General features: G+C 42.1%; 1 protein-coding gene across 6 annotated transcripts in view; it reads left to right on the top strand.

Annotated features, from left to right (window-relative positions):
* LOC309703522 (ribonuclease inhibitor-like) overlaps positions 1-16,590 on the top strand; it is a 44,229-nt gene that overhangs the window by 10,990 nt on the left and 16,649 nt on the right. For 5 of the 6 annotated variants that reach the window (XM_082528424.1, XM_082528425.1, XM_082528423.1 and 2 more), the window contains exons 4-6: positions 522-695; positions 10,214-10,387; positions 15,466-15,642. In XM_082528424.1, the coding sequence (XP_082384550.1) occupies positions 522-695; positions 10,214-10,387; positions 15,466-15,642 (525 nt within the window). The remainder of the gene's footprint in view (positions 1-521; positions 696-10,213; positions 10,388-15,465; positions 15,643-16,590) is intronic. The other variant, XM_082528426.1, reaches the window with a different exon arrangement.

Raw genomic sequence — 16,590 nt, 5'->3', positions numbered from 1 at the left:
TCCTAGTAGGACAGGAAACACACTGATAAAAGCCTCAAAGTGTCTTTGTAAACAGACATGATTCAAATAAGCCAGTATGAGTTTGGTTCCTGCAGTTTGTGCATCATAAACAGTGCTGAAGCAGAGGCAGTGTGTGCCTGCAGGTTAATGTACACTGCTGTTATAAGAGCTGTGGAAATTCAGGAAAAAAAGATGTAACAATACTGGTGACAGTCCCAGGACAGTCACAGAGTTACAGCGTCACTGATGAACATAAAGACAGAAAGGTTATCCAAAGATTTGCTGAACAGAAGATGATCATCAGTGACGCTGTCTTTAAAATACTCTTGTTAGAAAAGTAAAACTTTAATGGTTTTTCTCTTGTTGCGTTTGTTTGAAGCTGCTTCCTGTTGGCTTCAGCTGTTTGAAGTTACCGTTTTCTAAACTTCTACATTCTGAAACTTCTTCAGCTCTGAATAGCACTGAATGATTTCAAGCACACACTTTGTCTAATAAACCTACATCTTTTATTCTTTATACAGGTTGAGGATCTGTGGTTTGTCAGAGATGAACTGTGATTATCTGGCAGCAGTGCTGAAGTCCAACCTCTCCCATCTGAGAGAGCTGGACCTGAGCGTGAACAACCTGCAGGATTCAGAAGTGAAGCAGCTGTGTGGTTTTCTGGAGAGTCCAGGATGTGGACTTGAAATTCTGAGGTCAGTCTCTATGTTTTAGTTGTGCTGAGATGTATATGATGTGAAAGTTGTGCTGACACTAAACTGCAGACATCAGACTGATGTTATACTAGCAGGAGTATATACTGGAGGATTTTCATGGTAAAGTCTGTTTTCTTCCTCTCTGATTTAGTGCATTGACTGTAGCAGAACAATGTTCACATTTAAACAGTGATACTCAATGTATGGCCCGTGGCCCACACATGGCTTGCTGACCTTTCCTAATTCAGAGAGAGGGGACCCTGGTTAACTGTGTAGCGTTCTTATTCACAGGTCTAAGTATGAGACACAAAAATGAATAATCCACAGCCGACTCTCTTTAGCAGGTCAAAGTTCACAGCAGAAAGCATCTGTGAAATACTGTAATTCCTGGAGCAGGAATTATTGCACATTTACAAACTGACACTGCTGCACGGCATGATGGGTAATGCTACCCGGTCGGGTAGTCAGATGCTTTCTTGTAAGCTGGAGGCTGAGACATTTCCTAATGACATCACACTGCGTTTTGGTGAATATGAAGTTTACTTGTGAATGATTTCCACCTTTGACTGCAACAGTGTGAAATCAGTGATCCAGCAACAGTTAAAAAAAACAAGCATTTATTTTCAAAGCTTTTTATTAGAAACACTTTTAAACTTCTATTTTTTAATATCCCAGGAAGCACAAGTAAGCCTGCAGTCTGAAAGTGCAGTGCTCTGTGACGAGAATAAGGCATTAATAACAATAATCAGCTCGTATTAGATAATAAGCTATTTTCCAGGAAGTACCTTCCTGTTGCAGATGAGCTGATCAGAGTCAGGTCAATCAGCTCTGAGCATGCTCAGTCTGAGTCACGGAGTCCGACACTATGATTCACAATGGCAACGGGTAAATAAATAGCAAAAGCTCTGTGTGAATCCAGAGGAGCAGGAATATGAAGACGTGTCAGTGCTGAGAGTGATATAAAAACAGGAGGAAGAAGAGTTTGAATCAGTGTGGGTCACTTGGTCATCATCATAGACTCAATAAAGTTTATACAAAATCCATCATTTATTATAATGTCTATGCTTATCATTGAGCAGCTTGAACTTTGATCAGATGAATCGATCAGTGTGATTGATTCCAATCAAACAATGACTTATCACTGATCAGTGTGTAACACAGTCAATGTTTGCAGTGCAGGAAACTTCCAATCTGATATCAACACACTATCCAAAGAGTCTCAGAGTTACAAAGATGGAGGTCATAGATTTTATTCTGATCTGATGGTAAATCTGTGATGTCATTGCCGTCCCCATCCTGATATATTGATGACTGATTGGCCGTAAAAGCTTTATGTTTAGCAAACCAATGTTTAACTGGGATTTCTGCTTTTGTAACAAGGTAAATTTGTGCAGATGTACACTCTCCACCGAGCTTTGACTTTATGAATGAGGAAATGACTCAGAGTGTCAGTCAGCTGTAGATCAGTGTACAAGCTTAACCATGAAAGAAAGAACAGCTAACAGATGTGTGCTCCTCAAATCTGCATGAATCATGATCATGTGTTTGAGTGAATCTGTGACTGAACTGTAATAATGTTAAAAAGTAAAAATGAGGAGGACATGAATGAAAACAAAGTGTGATGAATGAGAAGAAGGTGGTGACACTCAGCTGTCATACTGCTAATGTTTCTCAGGACCTGCTGTACATGTTGCATTAACAGTAAACAAACTGGAAATCTTTGTGGAGCTGAGCCCAAGGATTTCTGTTGATCACCAATAATCTGATGCAGTTTGATTACAACCATGTTTAAATATGTGTTGATGTAGCTTGCCATCACCGGTCTGTGAATGTATGTGTGAATGGGTGGATGACTGAATGTAGTGTAAAGCGCTATACAAATACAGGCCATTTACCATTTATACAGGGAGTGCAGAATTATTAGGCAAGTTGTATTTTTGAGGAATAATTTTATTATTGAACAGCAACCATGTTCTCAATGAACCCAAAAAACTCATTAATATCAAAGCTGAATGTTTTTGGAAGTAGTTTTTAGTTTGTTTTTAGTTTTAGCTATTTTAGGGGGATATCTGTGTGTGCAGGTGACTATTACTGTGCATAATTATTAGGCAACTTAACAAAAAACAAATATATACCCATTTCAATTATTTATTTTTACCAGTGAAACCAATATAACATCTCCACATTCACAAATATACATTTCTGACATTCAAAAACAAAACAAAAACAAATCAGCGACCAGTATAGCCACCTTTCTTTGCAAGGACACTCAAAAGCCTGCCATCCATGGATTCTGTCAGTGTTTTGATCTGTTCACCATCAACATTGCGTGCAGCAGCAACCACAGCCTCCCAGACACTGTTCAGAGAGGTGTACTGTTTTCCCTCCTTGTAAATCTCACATTTGATGATGGACCACAGGTTCTCAATGGGGTTCAGATCAGGTGAACAAGGAGGCCATGTCATTAGTTTTTCTTCTTTTATACCCTTTCTTGCCAGCCACGCTGTGGAGTACTTGGACGCATGTGATGGAGCATTGTCCTGCATGAAAATCACGTTTTTCTTGAAGGATGCAGACTTCTTCCTTCTTCCTCTCTGCCCTTTACCAATCCAGCCACGGGCCCATCCATCTGGCCCATCAAGACTCACTCTCATTTCATCAGTCCATAAAACCTTAGAAAAATCAGTCTTGAGATATTTCTTGGCCCAGTCTTGACGTTTCAGCTTGTGTGTCTTGTTCAGTGGTGGTCGTCTTTCAGCCTTTCTTACCTTGGCCATGTCTCTGAGTATTGCACAACTTGTGCTGTTGGGCACTCCAGTGATGTTGCAGCTCTGAAATATGGCCAAACTGGTGGCAAGTGGCATCTTGGCAGCTGCACGCTTGACTTTTCTCAGTTCATGGGTAGTTATTTTGCGCCTTGGTTTTTCCACACGCTTCTTGCGACCCTGTTGACTATTTTGAATGAAACGCTTGATTGTTCGATGATCACGCTTCAGAAGCTTTGCAATTTTGCTGCATCCCTCTGCAAGATATCTCACTATTTTTGACTTTTCTGAGCCTGTCAAGTCCTTCTTTTGACCCGTTTTGCCAAAGGAAAGGACGTTGCCTAATAATTTTGCACACCTGATATAGGGTGTTGATGTCATTAGACCACACCCCTTCTCATTACAGAGATGCACATTACCTAATATGCTTAATTGGTAGTAGGCTTTCGAGCCTATACAGCTTGGAGTAAGACAACATGCATGAAGAGGATGATGTGGACAAAATACTCATTTGCCTAATAATTCTGCACTCCCTGTATGTCGAAGTGATTCAAGTCAATTCAATTTTATTTATATAGCGGCAAATCACAACAAAAGTCGCCTCAAGACACTTTATATTGTACAGCAGATCGCACAATAATAGATACAGAGAAAAACCCAACAATCATATGACCCCCTGTGAGCAAGCACTTTGGTGACAGTGGGAAGGAAAAACTCCCTTTTAACAGGAAGAAACCTCCGGCAGAATCAGGCTCAGGGAGGGGCGGGGCCACCTCCTGTGACTGGTTCGGGTGAGAGAAGGAAAACAGGATAAAGACATGCTGTGGAAGAGAGAAAGAGATTAATAACAGATATGATTCGATGCAGAGAGGTGTATTAACACATACGGAGTGAGAAAGGTGACTGGGAAGGAAAAACTCAATGCATCATAGGAATCCCCGGCAGCCTACGTCTGTTGCAGCATAACTAAGGGAGGATTCAGGGTCACCTGGTCCAGCCCTAACTATATGCTTTAGCAAAAGGGAAAGTTTTAAGCCTAATCTTGAAAGTAGAGATAGTATCTGTCTCCTGAATCCAAACTGGAAGCTGGTTCCACAGAAGAGGGGCCTGAAAACTGAAGGCTCTGCCTCCCATTCTACTTTTAAATACTCTAAGAACAACAGGTAGGCCTGCAGAGCGAGAGCGAAGTGCTCTAATAGGGTGATATGGTACTACAAGGTCATTAAGATAAGATGGGGCCTGATTATTTAAGACCTTGTATGTGAGGAGCAGGATTTTGAATTCAATTCTGGATTTAACAGGAAGCCAATGAAGGGAAGCCAAAACAGGAGAAATCTGCTCTCTCTTTCTAGTCCCTGTCAGCACTCTTGCTGCAGCATTTTGGATTAGCTGAAGGCTTTTCAGGGAGTTTTTAGGACTTCCTGATAATAATGAATTACAGTCGTCCAGCCTGGAAGTAATAAATGCATGAACTAGTTTTTTCAGCGTCACTCTGAGACAGGATATTTCTAATTTTAGAGATGTTGCGCAAATAAAAGAAAGCATTCTTACATATCTGTTTAATATGTGCGTTAAAGGACATATCCTGGTAAAAAATGACTCCAAGGTTCCTCACAGTGTTACTGGAGGCCAAGGTAATGCCATCCACAGTAAGAATCTGGTTAGATACCATATTTCTAAGCTTTTCAGGGCCGAGTACAATAACCTCAGTTTTATCTGAACTAAGAAGCAGAAAGTTAGCGGCCATCCAGGTCTTTATGTCTTTAAGACATTCCTGCAGTTTAACTAATTGGTGTGTGTTATGTGGCTTCATGGACAGATAGAGCTGGGTGTCATCTGCATAGCAGTGAAAATGTATGCTATGTCTTCTAATGATGCTGCCTAAGGGAAGCATGTATAATGTAAAGAGAATTGGTTCTAACACTGAACCCTGTGGAACTCCATAATTAACCTCAGTGTGTGAAGAGGACTCTCCATTTACATGTACACATTGGAGTCTATTAGATAGATACAGTGGGGCAAAAAAGTATTTAGTCAGCCACCGATTGTGCAAGTTCCCCCACCTAAAAGGATGACAGAGGTCAGTAATTTGCACCAGAGGTACACTTCAATTGTGAGAGACAGAATGTGAAAAAAAAAATCCATGAATTCACATGGTAGGATTTGTAAAGAATTTATTCGTAAATCAGGGTGGAAAATAAGTATTTGGTCAATAACAAAAATACATCTCAATACTTTGTAACATAACCTTTGTTGGCAATAACAGAGGTCAAACGTTTACTATAGGTCTTTACCAGGTTTGCACACACAGTAGCTGGTATTTTGGCCCATTCCTCCATGCAGATCTCCTCGAGAGCAGTGATGTTTTGGGGCTGTCGCTGAGCAACACGGACTTTCAATTCCTGCCACAGATTTTCTATGGGGTTGAGGTCTGGAGACTGGCTAGGCCACTCCAGGACTTTCAAATGCTTCTTACGGAGCCACTCCTTTGTTGCCCGGGCGGTGTGTTTTGAATCATTGTCATGTTGGAAGACCCAGCCTCGTTTCATCTTCAAAGTTCTCACTGATGGAAGGAGGTTTCGGCTCAAAATCTCACGATACATGGCCCCATTCATTCTGTCCTTAACACGGATCAGTCGTCCTGTCCCCTTGGCAGAAAAACAGCCCCATAGCATGATTTTTCCACCCCCATGCTTCACAGTAGGTATGTTGTGCTTGGGATGCAACTCAGTATTCTTCGTCCTCCAAACACAACGAGTTGAGTTTATACCAAAAAGTTCTACTTTGGTTTCATCTGACCACATGACATTCTCCCAATCCTCTGCTGTATCATCCATGTGCTCTCTGGCAAACTTCAGACGGGCCTGGACATGCACTGGCTTCAGCAGCGGAACACGTCTGGCACTGCGGGATTTGATTCCCTGTCGTTGTAGTGTGTTACTGATGGTGACCTTTGTTACTTTGGTCCCAGCTCTCTGCAGGTCATTCACCAGGTCCCCCCGTGTGGTTCTGGGATCTTTGCTCACCGTTCTCATGATCATTTTGACCCCACGGGATGAGATCTTGCGTGGAGCCCCAGATGGTGGGAGATTATCAGTGGTCTTGTATGGCTTCCATTTTCTGATGATTGCTCCCACAGTTGATTTTTTTCACACCAAGCTGCTTGCCTATTGTAGATTCACTCTTCCCAGTCTGGTGCAGGTCTACAATACTTTTCCTGGTGTCCTTCGAAAGCTCTTTGGTCTTGGCCATGGCGGAGTTTGGAGTCTGACTGTTTGAGGCTGTGGACAGGTGTCTTTTATACAGATGATGAGTTCAAACAGGTGCCATTCATACAGGTAACGAGTGGGGGACAGAAAAGCGTCTTACAGAAGACGTTACAGGTCTGTGAGAGCCAGAGATTTTCCATGTTTGAGGTGACCAAATACTTATTTTCCACCCTAATTTACGAATAAATTCTTTACAAATCCTACCATGTGAATTCATGGATTTTTTTTTTCACATTCTGTCTCTCACAGTTGAAGTGTACCTCTGGTGCAAATTACTGACTTCTGTCATCATTTTAAGTGGGGGAACATGCACAATTGGTGGCTGACTAAATACTTTTTTGCCCCACTGTATGATACAAACCACTGCAGTGCAGTACCTGTAATACCTACAGCATGTTCTAATTGCTCTAATAGGATATTATGGTCGAACAGTATCGAACGCTGCACTGAGGTCTAGCAGGACAAGCACAGAGATGAGTCCACTGTCAGAGGCCATAAGACGATCATTTGTAACCTTCACTAAAGCTGTTTCTGTGCTGTGATGAGCTCTGAAACCTGACTGAAACTCTTCAAATAAGCCATTCCTCTGCAGATGATCTGTTAGCTGTTTGACAACTACTCTTTCAAGGATTTATGATATGAAAGGAAGGTTGGAGATTGGCCTATAATTAGCTAAGACTGCTGGGTCTAGAGATGGCTTTTTGAGTAAGGGTTTAACTACAGCCAGCTTGAAGGCCTGTGGTACATAGCCGATTATTAGAGATAGGTTGATCATATTTAAGATTAAAGCATTAATTAATGGCAGGACTTCTTTGAGCAGTTTTGTAGGAATGGGGTCTAAAAGACACATTGATGGTTTGGAAGAAGTAATTATTGAAGTTAACTCAGAAAGATCAATTGGAGAAAAAGAGTCTAACTTAACATCAATGGTACTAAAAGTAGCTTTAGATAATATTACATCCGTGGGATGATTATTGGTATTTTTTTCTCTAATGATAAAAATTTTAGTTGTGAAGAAGTTCATGAAGTCATTACTAGTTAACGTTAAAGGGATGGTTGGCTCAACAGAGCTCTGACTTTTTGTCAGCCTGGCTACAGTGCTGAAGAGAAACCTGGGGTGGTTCTTATTTTCTTCAATCAGTGACGAATAGTAAGATGTTCTGGCTTTGTGGAGGGCTTTCTTATAAAGCAGCAAACTATTTCTCCAGGCTAAATGATGATCCTCTAAATATGTGACACGCCATTTCCTCTCCAGCTTACGAGTCATCTGCTTTAGGGTACGTGTTTGAGAATTATACCACGGAGTCAGGTACTTCTGATTTGAGGCCTCTGCTACCACTTTCCACATAAATGAAGGGTTACTGAAGTTGGACTACTTGGTATAAAATGTTGTGCTACGTGATTGCTAGCGACACAGCTATGTTAGCATAACATTAGCACAGTGAAGCTGGAGGATGAACGGCAACTTTTTTTTCCACTCGAGAAAAGTTAACGCGAGGGATTCTGGTGGTTAGGGACAAATGCAATCGTATAGCAGGATTCTATACACGGTGCAAACTTCAGTGAGGAGAACAACTGTGATTATTCATCCACAATACGAGGTTAGTTATTAATATACTGCAACAACATGGGAATAAAACAGCTGCCAGAGAATTCAACATTAATGAATCAATGTTACGGAAGTGGAGGAAGTGCAGTTTTTGGCTTTCCCCATATTTCAAAAGTGCTTCATCTCTTTGCTATGACTGTCGCCCGGGATAATTTGCAGATGATAATGGTTGTAGCCGCTGCGATGCTTTCGACCAAAACAGGCACAGCTTGATGACATCAACATGCGCTAACGCTATAGAGCAGTATATTCAAAATCTCTATCGTTGGCCAAATTTATATAGTTTCTATCGTATATCGTTTATATAGCCCACCCCTAGTGAGGAGGTAAAATTATTGACAAGATAATTGACCTCTGCTGGGGTAGCGTTCAGATAGCTGCTCTGCTCTAGGTACAGGTCATTGAAGATGATAACAGTGGGTGGATTATATTCTTAAACTTAGTTACAGCGCTTTCAGAAAGACATCTACTGGGATAAAGTCTACTCTCCACTGCTGTGTAATCAATTATTGTAAATATAAATGTTATCAGGAAATGATCAGACATGAGAGGGTTTTCAGGAAACACTGTTAAATGTTCAGTTTCTATGCCATATGTTAAAACAAGATCTAGAGTGTGATGAAAGTGGTGGGTGGGTTCTTTTACATTTTGAGAGAAGCCAATTGAGTCTAATAACAGATTAGATGCCATGTTGAGGCTGTCATTCTTAGCATCTGCATGGATGTTAAAATCACCCACAATAATTATTTTATCTGAGCTGAGAACTAAATCAGATAAAAAGTCTGAGAAATCAGAGAGAAACTCTGTGTAAGGCCCAGGTGGATGATAGATGATAACAAGTAAGGCTGGTTTCTGAGTTTCACAGCTGGGGTGGACAATGTTAAGCATCAGGCTTTGAAATGAATTAAAAGTCTGTCTTGGTCTTTCATTAATTAATAGGCTGGTGTGAAAAATTGCTGCCACACCGCCCCCTCGGCCTGTGCTTCGATATTTCTGGTAGTTAGAATGACTCGGGGGTGTTGATTCATTTAAACTAACATAATCATCGTCTTAATGCATTCTCAATCATCCAGGAAAATAAATCTCCAAAAGTTGATTCTGTTCATCTGGACGTAGCGTTTTCTGGGGGAATCGTTTCGTCACTCCTCCAAGTGACTTCTTCAGTCTGGAGTGGTTTCAAGTGACTGAAGAAGTCACTTGGATGAGTGACGAAACGATTCCCCAGAAAACGCTACGTCCAGATTAGCAGAATTAACTTTTGGAGTAACATAATCATCCTGCTGCAACCAGGTTTCTGTAAGGCAGAGTAAATCAATTTGTTGATCAATTATTAGTGATTGGATCATATTCTGACTTTAGGCTATAATCATTAGAAAATGTTGCACTTCTACAAGTTCCAAACATCCCAGAGGAACCCTGGGACATGCTAAGCAATAATATGATGGAGTTTCTTTGTAACAACTTGGTTTTGTGATTTAATCCAACAGGTTCCAAAATCCTTCTGGAAATTTCCTCACTGGTGTTGATGCTCTTGTACCATTTCTCTGTCATCCTCGCTCCTTCTTTGCACTCAGTCTTTTGTGCATCATAAACACTCACATGTGGAAAACCAAATTTTTATTGAACAGAAGATGATCAATAGCGACGCTGTCTTTAAAATACTTTTTCTAGAAATGCATAACTTTAATTTGAACATTTATTTCTGTTATTGTGGGTTTTTTAAGCTGCTTTCTGTTTGCTTTAGCTAATTGGAGATTCCATTTTTGAAACTTCTACACTCTGAACCTTCTTCAGCTCTGAATATATTATGAAACACTGAATGATTTCAAGCACACACTTTCTCTAATAAACTTGCATATTTCATTCTTTATAAAGTTTGTGGACCTGTGGTTTGTCAGAGATGAGCTGTGATTATCTGGCAGCAGCAATGAAGTCCAACCCCTCCCATCTGAGACAGCTGGATCTGAGCTACAACAACCTGCAGAATTCAGGAGTGAAACAGCTGTGTGGTTTTCTGGAGAGTCCAGGATGTGGACTTGAAATTCTGAGGTCAGTCACCATGTTTTAGTTGTGCTGAGATGAATATGATGACGAAGTTGTGCTGACACTAAACTGCAGACATAAGGCTGATATTATACGGATCCACACTGAGGATCTTCATAGTATAGTCTGTTTTCTTCTTCTCGGGTTTAATGTTTTAACTGTAATAATTTTCACCTTTGAAACAGTGATACTGAATGTATGGCTGGCGGCTCATACTTGGCCCTCCACAGGGTGCTGAGTGGCCTGCCGACCTTTCCTAATTCAAAGAGAGGGGACCCTGATTAATCCACAGCTGTCATTCCTAACCAATGGCGGTGCGGACACAAGCAGCAGCTGCTCTTTGTCCTGGCAAAAGAGTGTTCCTATCTTTGTTTTCCTGTTTTTCTTGTTCTTTTTTGTTTAAAATCAACAGAAGAAATTGCACAAACTTTTCATACGTGAAAGAGCTGTTAGGTCTAAAGTCACAGACCTCGCTGTCTCAAAGACCAATTCTTGTAAACAGAGCAAAACCACAGTGCTTTTATCTTTTACTTGTCACAAGGAAATCCCGGCCAGGATCTCTGAGAGAGTCATTCACTCCTCACCTAAGCTCACCCAACTCCAAACCTCAATCCCCTTACGGCTCCTTTTATTTGAGTGAAAACGGTTATACATTCAAGGCAAGCATATGTGAGCAACTTCAGCGTCTGTGTGTGTGTTTTTCCTGACACCATATATGGCATGACCTTTCACAAGATCTCCAGTCGCTCCATATAGGGCAACCTTTTAACAAATCAACATGTGCACTAAGCATGTAAAAAGAAGAGGTGAGCAGTCTTGCACCTTCGAAGAACAAAACCTTGTGGTTTCTAAATGTGCAATGGAAAACTATAGCAACGAGGCTGCTTGCATCTCATATATGTACAGAAGCTACGACCTAATAAGGAAAAAACATTTTATCAACAGAAATGCAAGCAATGGTCATGTGACTTTGCACAAATACCAATCTTAAAATAATCAACTCTAACAAGAGCTACGAGTTACAGTAAGGAACATGGGGTGACCGTGGCTCACGGGGTTGGGAAGCGTATCTGTAACCGGAAGGTCGCCGGTTCGATCCCCGGGCTCTCTGTCCTGGTCGTTGTGTCCTTGGCAGTTTACCCTACTGCCTACTGGGCCGATGGCGCGATATGGCAGCCTCGTTTCTGTCAGTCTGCCCCAGGGCAGCTGTGGCTACAACTGTAGCTTGCCTCCACCAGTGTGTGAATGCGAGAGTGAATGAATAGTGGCATTGTAAAGCGCTTTGGGTGCCTTTAAAAGCGCTATATAAATCCAATCCATTATTATTATTAAAATAATCAACTCTAACAAGAGCTACAAGTTACAGTAAGGAACTACAGACTGCTTTGGAGGCACCATCAGTGACTAGGGATGGGTACCGGTATCTGTTCGGTTCTGACATAAACGGTAGTAACCAGACCGAAAAGCAGCGCACATTTCGGTGCTTTATTTCGGTGCTTTCTTTCCTGTGATGTCATATACTTTGGATTCCAGCCAATCATTTTACCTTTGCAAGCGTAGTAGGCGGGCCCAGGTATGTACATTCTTTTAGAGCAGAGCTACAGATTAAGAACGCTCAAGGCGAAGCGATCAAAAGTCTGGCTGTACTTCACAGCAAAAGATCCAAACTCAGCAGCCTGCAACAAGTGCTTTAAGGTGATACTGTGCAAAGGAGGTAACACCTCGAATCTGATGAAACACCTGGTGACGCATATCGGTTTTTTTTAAAGCCAAGAAATGCACCGTATTTGATAGCTTGCTGCGAGACCTCACACCGGCACATCTACTGCAGGTGTGGTGCCTGTTATCGGTCCCAGAGTTAGCAACATCCCCCAAAAACCCAAAGAGTAGAGTCCTGGCCCCTAGCCCTGCCAGTGTAGCAGAAATGATGACAGATGATGATGGCAGCAACAGCTGTTCTTCTCTGCGTGAGTAGCTTAATGTTGTTCGTGTGTAATTTATGCTGAGTAGGCTAACCACGTTATTACATTAATGCATGTAAGGTGAACTAGCAAACACTGTCGTAGTTACATGCAGCTGTCTTCTTGTTTGATGGCAGATACTCCCTTCACCCTGGCCAAGAAAGCTAAAATGACCAAAGAAAAAGTGGGAAACAGCTAAATATGAGAGGTTTTTGGATAAAGTTTCTGTTTTTTTCATTGATTAAGCACTGCTTCCAGCCAAGAGTGATACCATATATGCCCCATAGCTGCAGAAAAGGCTAACATTGTTTTCTTTTTACAAAAAAACAGCTAAACATGAGAGGTTTTTGGACAAAGTTTGTGTTCTCATTCTTTAAGCACCAGTTCGAGCACCGTTTAAGTACCGGCACCATTTCAGAAGTACCGGTTTGGTACTGGTATTGGATAAAACCTAAACGATACCCATCCCTATCAGTGACCCCCTCTACTAGATCTCGTCCACAGTAGAAACGTCTCAGTTGGTACAAGAGGAAACAGAAGAGGGGTAATGACGAATGCATGTGGAGTCAGCTAGCAGCTAATTCACAGAAACCTGCTATTCACACCATCGTACTGTCCTCCGAGCGCTCCCTGGACAACAAGCTGGATCATGTAGACTAACAGTGGCTTGCAAAATTATTCGGCCCCCTTGACCAGCTAATATGCTTTAGAGCAAACAGATCTCTCGCCAAAAGAGGTAAGACTAGCAGAGGAGGACTCTGTGTTTACATCCACAATGCTTGGTGTAGTGATGCTGTTGTGGCCTGAAAACACTGTTCACCTCTGCTGGAGCTTATGATCATCAAGTACAGACCATTTTACCTCCAGAGGGAATTTTCAGCCATGCTGTTTGTTGCTGTCTACATCCCTCCCTGCTCCAATATCAACAACAGAAGTGAGGCACTAAATGAATTGTATCAGCATGTCAGTGAGCAGCAGACAGCCCACATAGATGCTTTTCTCATCCTAGCAGGTGTTTTCAATCATGCAGACCCAAAGACTGTGTTTCCCAAACTGCATGAACACATTAAGTTTCCTACATGAGGAAACAACATGTTTTCACCACCCAGAGAGGAGATTACAAAGCACCCTGCCCCCAACCTTGTTGCCTCTGATCACATCACTGTGATACCAGGCCCATGGTCAAAGTCACCACACCAGTTTGTAAGCAGGTACGTGTATGCCCAGAATGGTCCTCAGAGGCACTGCAAGAGTGTTTTTGGCCACAGATGGGCAGATCTTTAAACAGGCCATCGCACATGACAACAACTTAGACCTTAGGAATATACAGAAACTGTCATTGCCTACATTTCAAAATGCACGGATGGTATCTCAGAGAACAGGGCTATCACTGTCAGGGCCAATCAGAAACCATGGCTCACAGGTGAGGTCTACAGGCTTCTGAGGGTGAGAAATGTGGCCTTCAGAGCCAGGGATGAGGTGACTACAAGCCTGCACCGCAGACCGCCGTCAGTTCCACCTCTTTACCAAATGAGCTGAAGTAATTCTTTGCTCGCTTTGAGGCACAGAATTACACCCCCACACAGAAGACTTCCACACACCCCCAATGAACAGGTGGTGACACTATCCTCAGATAGTGCGTAGGTAGGATCACATATGAAGCTTCAGGTGCTATCAACATCCCTGTATGAGCGCTGAGGGACTGATCTGTGAAACTCAGATGTATTCACTGACATATTTAATGCATCACTGAGCCAGGCTGTCGTTCCCACATGTCTCAAAGCCTCCACCATCATTCCCGTACCAAAGAAGTCGTCTCCCTCCTGCTTCAACGACTACTGGTTGCACTCACCTCAATCATTATGAAGTGCTTTGAATGGGTAGTCATGCGTCAAATCAAGACATCTCTTCCCCCCAACCTTGATCCATTTCAGTTCCCATACCAGTCAAACCGCTTGTCTGATGATGCAATTTCAACTGCCCTTCACTCAGCCCTCACACATCTGGACACTAGAGACTTATACTTTAGAATGCTGTTCATAGACTTCATTTCAGCATTTAACACAATCATCCCCCAGCAACTCATTCGCAAACTGGATCTGCTGGGGATCAGTGTAATTGGTGGCTAGATTTCCTGACAGGAGGACAGCAGACAGTATGGGTCGGCAGCAACATCTCCAGCATAAGAACACTGAATACAGGGGCTCCCCAAGGATACCTATTGATTCCTCTTCTCTTCCCTCTGCTGACCCATGACTGCACACCATGACGCAGTTCCAACCTCTTCATCGAGTTTGTAGATGACACAACTGTGGTAGGTCACATCAGCGACAACGATGAGACCGACTACAATAGTGAAGTTAACCATCTGGCTGAGTGTTGCAGCAACAACAACCTGTCCCTGAATGTGGAGAAGACTAAGGAAATCATCATAAACTTTGAAACATCAGGGTTATCCTGCTGATCAAAGTCCAACACTGAGTTTGTAAAAACATGTTTGTGAGTCATGTTGTTTGGTTTATGAGGAAAATGATTCGATAACTGCTTATACACAACATTTCATCATCTTTCCTCATAACCCTCTTTTGTCTGACCATTAGAATCACATTTGAATTTCCAATAAAAGACTCCACAGAGTTTGGTGAAAATAATGACAGTAGATGTTTGTGTGAAAGTGCTGGAAGCAAATTGGTGTGTGATGTTCTTTCAGTGTTGCGCTTTGTAGACGCTCCCTGAGCACTGGTCTCACAGCCAGCTGCACATAGAGAAATGAGCTCGTAGTTTGTCCGCTTTAATAATGTGACTGGAAATAAAGTGTTGTTGAACTTGTAATATGTCAGTTTCTTTTCAACTTCACCTTTAAAAGTGAAGTCTGTGGTTACTTGAATGAGAAACATGACTTTTTCAAGTTTTTTTTATGTTTTTATGATAAATATACAATTTCAATTTGAAAAATTCATAGTTTTTTCTTTTGTTGTGTTTATTTGAAGCTGCTTCCTGTTGACTTCTGCTGTTTGGAGTTTCCATTTTCTAAACTTCTACATTCTGAACAGATTATGAAACACTGAATGATTTCAAGCACACACTTTGTCTAATAAACCTCCATCTTTATTCTTTATACAGATTTGAGGACTGTGGTTTGTCAGAGATGAGCTGTGATTATCTGGCAGCAGCGCTCAAGTCCAACCCCTCCCATCTGAGAGTGTTGGACCTGAGTGACAACAACAAGCTGCAGGATTCAGGAGTGAAGCATCTGTGTGGTTTTCTGGAGAGTCCCGGATGTGGACTTGAAACTCTGAGGTCAGTAACCATGTTTTAGTTGTGCTGAGATGAATATGATGTGAAAGTTGTGCTGACACTAAACTGCAGACATAAGGCTGATCCACTCTAAGGATGTTCATGGTGAAGTTTGTTTTCTTCTCTGGTTTAGTCTATTGACTGTAGCAGAACAATCTTCACATTTCAAACAGTGATATTCAACGTATGGCCCGTGGCCCACACGTGGCCCTCACAGGTCAAAGGTCACGGCTCATGGCAATCTGTGAAACAGAAACAGTTTGGAGTTGGTACCTGTTGATTCCTGAGCTTTGATAGTCAAAGGAGCTTGTAAAGAAAAGCGTCTGGACTTCTTTAAGTTGCTTGAAGACGTTTCACCTCTCATCCGAGAAGCTTCTTCAGTTCTAAGGTCAAATGGTGGAGAGTCCCAGATATAAACCTAGTGGGAGTGACCCCCCACAGAGGGACAAAAGGAACTACTGATGATCCTCTAATCGCCTGAGGCAAGGTGTGAAACTGGGTGTGGGTCCCAATCAGCCCCACCTTATCATGCGAATTCCTGAGGTCAGATGGCCCTGAGCTTTGATACTGGATTTGCTTCAGTAGTTATTAGCAGCACTGCTTTAGGAGCTACATTTAATCATAGCTGATTGCCTTCTTTTAACAATCGGAATGACTACTATTCTAAAAGCAAGCACAAAAGAACCAATGAGAGTGAAAAACAGGATAAGCAGCAGACGGCCATCTACATGCTGTAGTGGATTACAGTTACTAGGGGGTGCTGTCGCAGTCATGCAGTCAGTAGACTACTCTGCTTGTGCTGTTGTTGGTAAAGATGAAGTGAAAGCGAGCATTAAAACAATGAAAAGTGTCCACTGTAGCCTCTGAGTTTCTCATGCTCTTCTTCTTTTATCCTCCATGTTTGTGCTGAATGCTGCTGTCACTCTCTTCCCTGTTCTCGCCCACTTTCCA

Source organism: Aulonocara stuartgranti (assembly GCF_965226115.1).
Source record: "Aulonocara stuartgranti genome assembly, chromosome: 3".
In the NCBI taxonomy this organism is placed as follows: Eukaryota; Metazoa; Chordata; class Actinopteri; order Cichliformes; family Cichlidae; genus Aulonocara; species Aulonocara stuartgranti.
This window is presented reverse-complemented; position numbering and strand designations above follow the sequence as displayed.